The 12,135-nt window shown below is 48.9% G+C and overlaps 1 protein-coding gene across 2 annotated transcripts in view; it reads left to right on the top strand.

The window, feature by feature from the left end:
• Positions 1-12,135, top strand: part of RPIA (ribose 5-phosphate isomerase A) — a 53,176-nt gene that overhangs the window by 32,136 nt on the left and 8,905 nt on the right. Inside the window, exon 6 of one of the 2 annotated variants that reach the window (XM_060247870.1) lies at positions 4,084-4,152. The exons of the other annotated variant lie outside the window; for it this stretch is intronic. Within the exon in view, the coding sequence (XP_060103853.1) occupies positions 4,084-4,152 (69 nt within the window). The remainder of the gene's footprint in view (positions 1-4,083; positions 4,153-12,135) is intronic. 2 annotated transcript variants of the gene reach the window in all.

The following is a 12,135-nucleotide window of genomic DNA, read 5'->3' as shown; positions in this document are numbered from 1 at the left end:
CTACCTTCATCCACAACACAAGGTCTGCAATCGAGGACCTCCAATTTAATGGTTCTGGTCTATTCCACTCTTCGACCAATACCACTCTCCAGGTCTTGGATAAGAGTATTAAGGCTTCTCGTACCCTGTGTGCTTCTTCATCTACACGTCCTTTCAGACAAAAGCCATATTCTCACCCATGGTCACGACGATCTCAGATCTCCTCTCCTGAGCAACCCTGGCGGAACCGGCCCCACTCTCAACAGGGGAAATTGTTCCCAGCTAAGCAGAAATTCCAAGGCCAATTCCGGCAATCCCGCCGAAGGCAGCCTACCAACCCCAAGCAGAGTCTTTGACTTCCCTGGTATTGTCACTCAAGGCGTTCCATCACCCACTGTCACCCCGGGAAGCATTTGGCTATCTCCCTTTTTCCATGCTTGGGAGAGTATTACAACAGACTTTTGGGTACTTACAATTATCTCCCAGGGGTATGCGATCGAGTTTCAAGAATCACCTCCCATTCCACACATCGTTGTTACTCCTCCCTCGGAGGCCCTGAATACAGAAGTCCAATCTCTCTTAGAGAAGGGAGCCATCGAACCCGTCACACTCTGCAGGGTCAGGGGTTTTACTCCCATTATTTCACCGTTCCAAAGAAGGATGGTGGACTTTGGCCTATTATGGACCTCCAGGGCCTGAATGAATGCATTGCGTACAGGAAGTTCAGGATGACCACTTTGTTTCAAATCTTCCCTCTATTAGAGGAGAACTCTTGGATGGCTACGATCAATCTCAAGGACGCATATATCCACCTGTCCATACGGCTGAGTTACCGTCAATACCTCCGGTTTTCAGTGGGTGCAGGTCACTACCAATATACTGCCCTTCCATTCTTCTTGTCAACAGCTCCCCAGGTTTTTATCAAGGCCATGGTGGTTGTGGCAGCTCACCTCCGACTCTTAGGGGATCACTGTTTTCCCCTTCATAGATGATTGGTTGTTGGTGGCTGGCTCCAGATCCCAACTGTTGCAGCACATCCAAATAACGCTAAAGACGCTAGAATCGCTGGGCCTCTGTGTGAAGCTTCCAAAATCCAATCTGATACCCAACCAGAGGGTGCCCTTCATTGGAGCCCTCATAGACCCCACTGTATGCAAAGCTTTCCTCCCAATTCCAAGGACGTGCCGCATCAGGACCTCGGGAATGGCCTCCGCTCATTCCATCCAGCGGCTTCTGGGCCTTATGGCCACTACAGTCATATCATTGGCAAAGCTGCGTACGATACCTCTGCAGTTACGGTTCCTCAAGGCATTCAAACCGTCACACCACTCTTCTGCACGCATGCTCACGCTGCTGCCATCAGTCATACGCTCCTTCCGTTGGTGGGGGGATCTTTCAACCTTCTGGAAGGTGCTCCGTTTCGACTACCTACCCCAGCAGAGATGTTAACGACGGATGCCTCTCTTCTGGGTTGGGGAGCCCACCGCAGAGGCTTGACTGTGGGAGCTACTTTGACCTATCGCATCGTGCATCATCACATCAATTACTTAGAACTTCTGGCAATTTGGTTTGCTCTTCAATCTTTCCTCCCTCTAGTGAGGGGAAAATCCATCTCGATCCTGACGGACAATATAACAGCTATGGCCTATATCAGTAGACAGGGCGGCACTGTGTCAAGGAGTCTAAGTTGTCTTGAGATGAGCGTTTGGCTCTGGTGTCTGGACCAGGGTTTTTTTCTTTGTGCCGCAGATATTCCGGGTACCCTGAATGTCCAGGCAGATTATCTGAGCAGAGGGGGGGCGCAACTACACGAGTGGGAATTGAATCCACTCTACTTCAGACCTGTATTCACAGCTTGGGGTCACCCCGAGATGGACATTTTTGCCACTCGTTGGATACCCTGTCAGAGGGCAACGGCCTTCTTCTCAATTGGTCTCGCAGCTTCCTCTATCTGTTTCCGCCCGTCCCCTTGCTAACCAGGGTTCTGATCAAGATAAAGAGGGAACAGCCCAGTTGCATTCTCATAGCCCCATGGTGGCCATGTCAGTTGCGGTTCCTGCTTCTCCTCCAACTGTCTCAAGGCCGGTCGCTGTTTTCCCCAAAGGAGACGGATCTCCTCTTCACCAACAGGGGCAAGACGTACCATCATGATATCCCTCACTTGAAACTGACGGCTTGACTCATCACTTAGCGCCAGTTTCTGACAGGATTGTCTTTGTTTTATTAAACAGTAGAAAGCCATCTACCAGGAGATCCTATAGTTTTAAGTGGAAGTGGTTTGCTTCTTTTGTTCCCCCTTCTCAACTCCCTCCGGATCAGACTAGTCTTCGCACAATTTTTTTATTTTTATTGCAATTGTTGGACTCTGGTCTTTCATATTTATCTATCAAGGTATACCTAGCATCGATTTCAGCATATCACGCCCAAACTGAGGGGTTTTCCGTGTTCTCTCACCCTGAAACAAAACATTTCCTTAAAGGTCTTATTCGTCTACATCCGCCCGCCCGTCAATTGGTCCAGGCTTGGGTTCTCAGAGGGCTTACGCATCGTCCCTTTGAGCCTATGGCCTCATGTCCCCTTCACCTCCTTTCCTGAAAGGCGGCATTCTTGGTGGCAATTACATCTGCTAGGAGAGTCAGTGAGCTCTTAGCCTCCAGATCGGACCCTCTGTACCTGCGTTTTCTTGACCCAGGGGGTGGCCATTCCTGCTGACATTCGTTTTTTACCTAAGGTGGTGTCTGAATTCCACCTGCATTCTGAGACTTTGTTACTGGCCTTTTTTCCCTCTCCACAGGATCAGGAACAACAGGCCTTGCACACGCTTGATGTTAAACATGCTTTATTGTTTTACCTTCATAGGACTAAGGAGTTTCATTTGTCAACTAGCCTTTTTGTTTGTTATTCTGGATCTTCTAAAGGAAAGCAGGTCTCCTCTCAGACTGTCGAAGTGGATCGTAGAGACTATAAAGTTAACATATCTGCTGGCCAAGCGTCCTTTGCCGGGTCTTCCCAGAGTGCATTCTTCGTGTGCCTTGGAAACGTCAATGGCCTTCCTTAAGGGGGTGCACCTGTCAAACATTTGCAGAGCAGCTTCTTTTGTGAAGCATTATGCCTTGGATGTGGATGTGATGGACCGCATGCGTGTGGGGAATGCGGTGCTTCAGGCTGCAGTTGTCTAGTGCCAGCGCCCTCCTCCAGATAATTTTTAGCTTGCTATTCTCCCAAGGGTGTGATGCACAGAGACCACGAAGAAGATAAACAGGTTGCTTACCTGTAACTGATGATCTTCGAGTGGTCATCTGTGCATTCACACTACCCGCCCTTCCTCCCCTCCGCTGGCAGTTCTTGGAGTTGCTTTCAGTGGTCAGAAGGAAACTGGCGGGATCTTGGTGCCCCGCCTACTGGACATGTTCAGATAGGTCCATGAGCATGCCCAGTGATCAGGACACAAAAATCTTTTGATGGAGCTTTTCAGTACTGGTAGAGTCGACGCAGGCGCCTGGAATCCCAAGGGTGTGAATGCACAAATGACCACTCGAAGATCATCAGTTACAGGTAAGCAACCTGTTTTTTTTTCCAGTATCAGTATCAAATATGTGTCAGTAATTTACAAGTGTGATAAAAGATAGTTCACACAATTTAACAGTCTCCACACTACCACAAAACTGAAATACCAGAGGTTAGCATAAATTTCATGTGCATGGTTCTGTAGACCATGTCTAACTAATATTCCTTCAGAAGCAGTGTTTGTAGGAACCATTTCAGCCTGACTGAAAATCAACTGAGGCTATTTGCAAAATGGAGTTTGTTCCCTAAAGCGTCATTCATGGCAAACGTGATCTCTCCCTGGTGACACCACCGACTATTACAGAAGGGTCCATCTTCCTCTGCTGTAACTGCATGTCCTCAGTCCTCCTGGGGGCCAGATTGTCATTTTTATTGAACAGCCAAAGACACTTGTCAGTTACTGGAAGTGGATACATTTGGATGCACGAAACGTGGAGGAATGTTGGCCACCCAGACAAGGAAGTCTCCCTGAGCAGCAGGAGCTCCTGGGTCCCCTCTGATGGGCTTGTTGTTTTCTGCTCTCTTCCTTTCCTCTAGGGGCTGCCTGGCTCAGGAGAAGATTGTTGCTGCCTGTGCAAAATGCCTCATTATTATTGCTGATTACAGGTAAAAGACCCTGCTTTTCTGAAGAGGCAAAGGGGGAGGGGTACGTGAACTTCTTTGAGTTCTTATGCTTATCGTTGTTGTCATCATCATCATTAATTTGACTTAATGAATCGCCCCATCCCAGCTTAGGGTTGCCAAGTCCAATTCAAGAAATATCTGGGGACTTTGGGGGTGGATCCAGGAGACATTAGGGGTGGAGCCAAGATCAAGGCTGTGACAAGCATAATTGAACTCCAAAGGGAGTTCTGGCCATCACATTTAAAGGGATGGCGCATCTTTTCAATGCCTTCCTTCCATAGGAAATAATGGATAGGGACACCTTCTTTTGGGGCTCATAGAATTGGATCCCCTGGTCCAATCTTTTTGAAACTTGGTGGGTATTTTGGGGAGAGGCACTAGATGCTATACTGAAAATTTGGTGTCTCTACCCCAAAAATCAGCCCCCCCCCAGAGCCCCAGATACCCGCAGATCAATTCTCCATGATTTCCTATGGGAATAAATCTCCATAGGGAATAATAGAATTCCCAGCAGACATTTCCCTCCCCTCCCCTCGCTTTCTGATGACCCTGAAGTGGGGGGAGGGCCTCCAAACCGGGGGATCCCCTGCCCCCACCTGGGGATTGGCAACCCTATCCCGGTTAGCCCTGGGCTCTGGCCAATGAACATCAGTAATATAGTGGGGACCAGTGTCCCCTCTCAGCTGAGTTAGTGTGAGCCAGCTCACAGATTTTTAGCCTCCAGCTCGCACCTTTTTGTCTTAGCTCAGGACGGATGACCCCCGAGCACAATAATTTATGCAGTAGCTCACAATTTTAATGCCAGGAGCTCACAAAGTAGAATTTTTGCTCATAGGACTCTGCAGCTTAGAGGGAACATTGGTGGGTGCATAAATTTTGAACCAATAAAACAATTTAAGATCAAAACTTCTTACCAACCCCTACTAAGAATCAGTGTATCTGCCTCCTTTTCTTCAGTAGATTCATAATACTTCAGGTCTTTGTTTTTCAGTTATTCAGAACTGTTTGCCACTTCCATGCCTAGTTAATTTACAGGTTTTTAACCAGAAAACAGCCTGTTGAAACTGTACATTTGGTATTGTCTTCTTTCTAGCAGGTTGTGTTGAATTTGCTGGCTGTGAGGTGTGTCTTTAAACCTTCCTATCTCGCCTTTCAGTGAGTCATTCACAAGGTGGTGCTGTGCAAGATGGGCCAGATGAGTGGCCCATTGAATCTGGCAACCTGCTTCTTTCACGCAGTGGCCAGCCAGTTACCCCAGAGGGCCAACGATGGGGGCATAAAGGCCAAGACTTTCCCCTTTCCAGGGGTTGCCTCCTGTGGCTGACTGCCCCCGAGTATGGAGGTTCCCTGAAGGCGCCACGACTAGTAGCCAATGATGGAACTGCCCTCCATCAATCTGTCTCACTCCCTCTTAAAGCCGCCTAGGCTAGAAGGCAGCAGTACAGTCACTGGCAGCAAACTGAAAGGGTCAGCCCAGCATGCTGCAGTGGTGAAAAAGACAAACTCTGTGCTAGGGATTATTAGGAAAGGGACTGAAAAGGAAACGGCCAAGGGTGACGCCCCTGTGGAGACGGAAGGTACAAAGAACTGAGGAGGGCAGCCAAGAGGAGAAGGGGGTTGGAGCACCTTCCCTTCCTGTGAGGGAAGGCGGGAAAAGTCTGGGACTCTGGTTGAGAACAGAGACCGGGGGGGGGGGGGGGGGGACATGAGCCAAGTTTATAAAATCCTGCCTGGGGTTAGAGGAGTTGACAGATTTTTCTCCGCCTCCCGGAATATTAAAACTTGAGGACGTCCAATGAAGCTGATGGGCACTAGGCTCAAGATGAATAAAAAATACTACTTTACACAGAGAGTGCTTAAAATGTTGAATTGGCTGCCAAGATGATGTAATGATGGCCACAGGAATAAACAGCTGTAAGAGGGAATTACGTAGATCCCTGGAGGATAAACCTATCAGTGGCTACTAGCCGTAGTGACTGAGGGGAACCTTCACATTCAGAGGCACTAAACCTTTGAATCCTAGAGCCAGGAGACAACGTCAGGGGAAGACCTCGGCCTCTCTGCCCTGTTGTTGGCTATAGAGGAACTGGCTGGCCAGTGTATGGCATAGAATGCTGGACTAAATGGAGTATTGGTCTGATCCAGCAGGATGATTGTGCTCTTATGTAGTCCGCATTTCAATTACGTGTTGAGTAAAGAAATATTTATTTTTGTCGAGCCTAAATCTATTGTGCATCAACTTCAGTGGGTGACCACAAGTTTATTATTATGAGAGAAAGAGAGAGAAGTTCTCTTTATCCAGTTTCTCTTCCCCATGCAGAGTTTTATAAGCCTCTTTCCTGTCTCCCCTCAGTCTAAAGCCACAGACTTTGAAAAGCTCCATTTGGATGTTCCCCTGAAGAATGAAGAGCCCCTTGAATGGCTTCCTCCCCTCTCCATTTTGGGGCTGGGAGGTGGGAGGGCTGATTGTGAAAGCCTTTTTGCCCTAATGGAGCCAGGAGAGAGAGCGTCCCCAGACAGAGAAGTTGTGTCATTCTCACCCAGATCAGTCCTGTAGCCGTGCTTTTAAAAGAAGGCCACTTTGCCCCATTTCTGCATTGCTGGGGTAGTGCCATGGAGGCCCACCAGCTTCCCCTGGAGCCGTGTGGCCTCCCTCCCTGCCTGGAATCCCACAGCTCAGAGCAGCTCCCTCTGTGTTCTGTCCCGCCTGCATCCTCTTGTTGTTAACCCCCCCCCCCCGCCGCCCCTTTCCTGGCGGGTTCTGTTGGGTGTGGGAGGACCTTTAGCCTTCATCTGCCGCTTCCCCCCTCAGGCTTCCACTGGCTGTTGAGTGCCATCACTCTGGCTGGCTACTGGTGCTTTCTTTAGCTTTGGGGGTGTTTCCTCTTCACAACTAGGGTGCCAGACTTCTTCTTTGAGGGGGGGGGCATTACCTGGATGTACTGATGATCTGCCCTTTGGTCTTCTGTAAGCACTGCCCAGTGGGAGTCCTGGCCAGTGTGATCTTTGTCACACAAAGCCCCCAGCCCAGCATCTGAGGAGCCAATGCAAGAGGTGAACAGCATCCTTTGGATCTGTGTTGGGGGAATCACAGAGTTAAGGTGCGAGGGATTGGCACTGATTGCAGTTTTGTCCAGCAGTCCACGGGACGTTCAAAATGCGACCTGAGGTGCTACTTTTTTAGGAAGCCATAGTTCAACTGTCTTAGAAGAAAAAGACACTGGATTTGTATCCCATCCTTCGCACTGCATCTCAGAGTCTCAGAACAGCTCACAATCTCCTTCCCCCCTCCCCACAACAGACACCCTGTGAGGTGAGTGGGGCTGAGAGAGCTCTCCCAGAAGCTGCCCTTTCAAGGAAAACTCTTGCAAGAGCTATGGCTGACCCAAGGCCATTCCAGCAGCTGCAAGTGGAGGAGTTGGGAATCAAACCTGGTTCTCCCTGTCAAGCATGCGGGTTCAATGATGAGTCAAAGTTGATACAAAGGCTATGTTTATTGATAGACCGATACTTTGGCCGAAGCCAGTTCTTGAGAAGAATGAAACTGATACAATACTTTTAAGGCTTACTTCAAAAGGATTCCAAGGGAGGGGGTTGCGGGATAGCATTCACACATAAACTATCAAAATGTCTACATTCCCAGGGCGTTATCAGACCTCCAGGTTTTTAAAGCATAAGTTACAGCAAACGCTTCCTTGTCCCACACTGACCAATTTATTTGTTCCTGCGAGAACTTCTTAGAAATGTACGCGCAAGGCCTCAGCCTCCCCTCCTCGTCCTTCTGCATGAGGCTGGCTCCGATGGCCACATCGGAGGCATCGCATTGCACAATGAAAGGCCTCAACTCATTGGGTTGGCTCAGGACCGGTTCGCTAGTGAACAGCCGCTTGAGTTTATCAAATGCCTCCTGGCATTTTTGTGTCCAATTTAAACGCGCCCCCGGCTTTTTTGCATCTGGGCCCTCGTTTTTAACAACTCGGTGAGGGGCAGCATAATTTGGGCGAACCTGGGTATGAAGTTTCGATAAAAATTTGTGAACCCGAGGAAAGATTGTAGCTGTCTACATGTCCTTGGGGGGGGGGGCAATTTAGCACGGCTTGCACCTTGGCTGGGTCCATTGCCAACCCCTGAGCAGAAACTCTAAATCCCAAATAGTCCAATTCAGTTTTGTGGAATTCACATTTTGACAATTTGGCATATAACTTACGCTTCAGTAAAGTACTTAGTACCTCCCTTACCAACTTTACATGAGATTGCAGATCTTGAGAATAGATAATGATGTCATCCAGGTACACCACCACCCCCTTGAACAAAAATTTCCGCAACACATAAAGTTCATAAACACTCCCGCGCTCCTTGCAATCCAAACAGCATCACAAGATACTCAAACTGTCCCATGGGGGTGTTGAAGGCCGTTTTCCACTCATCCCCCTCCTTAATGCGTACTCTGAAATACGCATACCTCAGGTCCAGCTTGGTGAAAATTTTCCCTTCGGACACTGTGCTTAGCAAGTCCTTGATGAGGGGGATGGGATAAGCTTTTGAAGTGGAAATCCCATTAATCCATCGAAAAGCAGTACAAAGCCTGAGCGAGCCATCCTTCTTTTTCCTAAACAAGATGGGGGGCAGCGTGGGGGGCCGTCGCCGGTCTAATGAACCCCCCGTTTCAAGTTTTTGTCTAGGAATTTCCGTAGTTCCGTTTTCTCTTCCCATCCCATTGAGTACAGTTTAGCCTTAGGTAGGGTTTGCCCCGGAATCAGCTCAATGGCACAGTTTGTGCTCCTGTGTGGGGGAAGTTCGTCAGTGCCCTGCTCGCTGAATACTCCCTTTAAGTCTTTGTAGGCTTTGGGGATGGCCTGAACCTCCTCCATCGTTAAACAAACTTTCTCTTTTCTGGGAGGAGGTCGGGGGCCCCATTCTGTATTCCAGTGGTGTTCCTTGCATCTCGGGTCATTAAATTGTATCGTCTGGTCACCCCACCGTATGCCAGGCTCATGCTTGGCTAGCCACCCTACTCCCAGTACTACATCGTAGGTGGACGAGAGGGCGATTACAAAAATTTCCTGGTCCCAATGGTCTTGGATCCCAACGGGCACCAGTTGAGTCTCTAATACACAGGGCTCCCCCCTCATGACCGACCCGTCCATCTGCTCGAATTGGATGGGAAAAGGCAAGGCCGTTGTGGCCAGCCCTAATGCATCCACTAACTTTGGGGTAATTATGTCTCTGGTGCACCCTGAATCAATTAGGGCTTTCACCTGCACAAATCTCTTGAGTCTGTTGTTTAACAAAAGCATGGGCACAAAATATAGCGACCCCATTACTCTCATCCTGAGTGTTGCCGGTTCTTCAGTGACCTGCTGGTTGGTACCGTTTAGAGCAGGTCGTCCTTTTTTCCCGATGCCTCATCCATCCAAGACATCTCGTTCAGCTCGTCAGTGATGAGGGTGTCATCATCTTGCGCCGCGGTGGTCATGGTGCTGCTCTTTGCCGCTTCCTTAGGGCAGCTAGCTGTCTTTTCAGGCACCGGAGTGCTCGTCTTGAAGGCGCTTGAGGGTGGCCAGGGTGGGTTCGGGCAACTGCTAGCCAAGTGGTTCGGGTCCCCACACCAGAAACATTTGCGGGACCCCGGAGTCTTCCCGCTGGCGCCCCCCCCCTTGGGGTTTCTTCACCACCGACTTTCCCACTGGCTTCTGGTCCTGGCCCAATTTACTGCTCTGATGTTGGCACTGCATGGCTACCTTTTTCATGTTGGTCTCGACCTCTCCCACCAGTTGGATCCAACCCACCAAGGTGGTGGGTCTAGCTTGTTGGAGGGCCCGGTCTAAGATGCTCGCGTTCAGCCCTCGTGTGAAGTGCTCGATCTTCATTAATTCAATCCAACCTCTAACCTTCGCAGCATTGGTCTGGAACTCCGCAGCATACTCTCTAATCATCTTGGAACCTTGCTGCATGTCCTCATGCTCTTCCGGTCCCGGGTTGTCACCCCCTTCATTGGTCATCTTCACCCGGCGCATGTGCCTGGTTAATATGGCCTATCTGCTTGCCGGGGCCTCATCCATCGTGGTGATAGAGGTACATGGTTGCCACTGCCGGCAGGTGACCAGGAGCTGTTGGATGTGTGGTCCTCTCCAGGCATCCAGAACGTGCCACGGTGGTGTCGGTGCTCTCACCCCTTCTTCAGGCTCTGGAAATTCACCGCCTCCTAGAATCCTTTCAGCCATTTGGTTACAAAGTTGCCAGGGCGGTTAAACTTCTTAAAGGATTCTTCTCAAAATGTCAAGCATGCGGGTTCAATGACGAGTTGAAGTTGATACAAAGATGTTTATTGATAGACCGATACTTTGGCTGAAGCCAGTTCTTGAGAAGAATGAAACTGATACATTGATACAATACTTTTAAGACTTACTTCAAAAGGATTCCAAAGGAGGGGGTTGCGGGATACTATCAAAATGTCTACAGTCCCAGGGCGTTATCAGAACTTCGTCCTTACTTTGCCCAGATGTCTCATCCTCCCTTAGGAGAATATATGGGAAGGTACTGATTACTTAGTTCCCTTCACACTACTCTTAATTAACAGCTATAAAGCTGGATGGGAAAGGGGAAAGAATAACAAACTAACAAGAATGGGTCTTCCATGACAATTCCCAGACCAGACTTTTGTAGGACCCTAAAACAATCAATTATCAATAGCAATTAACCATGCTTGATACTCCCAGATAAGAGTCTGCACACTTCACAACACCAGACTGTCTTATTGGGAGTCTATGTGTCGCTGTTGTATGTGCATTCAACCACCACTCTAAAAGGGGGCTGGGGGAGGAGGAAAGGGTGATCTGGCAACTAGTGAACGGGTTGAATTTTTTCCTGGAAATGACCTTTCCACTTCAGCATTTCTCTCAGTGGAGGTGGAAGGTTGTGCACCCAGAGCTTGAGGGGACAAAGGGGCCTCTTTTTTCATACTGCATGTCTAGCCTGCAAAGAGAACAACACTCTTGGCACGTTTGGTGTTGTGAGTTAGGAAAGTGAGACTGCAGGCATGCAGAAATGAAGAGCTGCTTCTGCATCCTTAAGTCCGTATGTTTAGCCTGGAGAAGTGAGATGATCACCATCTTCAAGTACTTGAAAGGCAGTCATAGAGAGAAGTTGTTTTCAGTTGTCCCAGAAGGTCAGAGCAGAACCAATGAGTTGAAATTAAATCAAAAGAGCTTTCAGCTAAACATTAGGAAGAACTTGACAGAGCGGTTCCTCAGGGGAACAGGCTTCCTTCTTGGGAGGTGGTGTGCTCTCCTTCCTTGGAGGTTTTGAAACAGAGGCTCGATGGCCATCTGGCAGCAATGCGGATCCTGTGAATGAGGCAGATCACAAGAAGGAGGGCAGGAAGGGCTGCATCAGTGCTTAATTCTCATAGGCCTTTCTTGCCCACCCAGGGAAATGCTGATCACCACTTCGGGGTCAGGAAGCAATTGTTCTCCAGGCCACTTTGGCCAGGGACCCTGGAGGGCTGGTGTTTTTTTGCCCTCTTCAGGCCCTGGAGCAGGGGTCGTTGGGGAGAGGGATTTGTGAATTGCCTACGGGGTGGGGGGTCTTCCTGGGATTCTTTGCTGTAGCTCAATGCAGTTTTTTTGCCAGAATTAACAGCTGCCCTGCTGAGAGGGCAGGCCTATCTTTGATTTATTTATTTATAGTACGCCCTTTCCCAAGATGGGCTCAGGGTGGATTGCAACACAGTAAAACACAGTTAAAATCACACAATAAAACAGTTAAAAATTAAACAGTTAAAACCATTCAATAAAAATGAAATAAGACAGCTGTAACAACAAGAACTGCTCTGCAGCCAGCAGCCATGGAGTGTCCTCTCTTTTCTGAAGGTCTCTTGCAGTTCCATTCTGTGACTTCATCAGGATCCTGAAGGAGCTGATCTTTGGAGTTTGCTTCCTTTTCTCTTTATCCTTTTTTGTTGTT

The sequence above is a fragment of the Heteronotia binoei genome, chromosome 10, assembly GCF_032191835.1.
Source record: "Heteronotia binoei isolate CCM8104 ecotype False Entrance Well chromosome 10, APGP_CSIRO_Hbin_v1, whole genome shotgun sequence".
Taxonomy (NCBI): domain Eukaryota; kingdom Metazoa; phylum Chordata; class Lepidosauria; order Squamata; family Gekkonidae; genus Heteronotia; species Heteronotia binoei.
The sequence above is the reverse complement of the archived record's forward strand: the minus strand, read 5'-3'. Positions and strand labels throughout refer to the sequence as shown.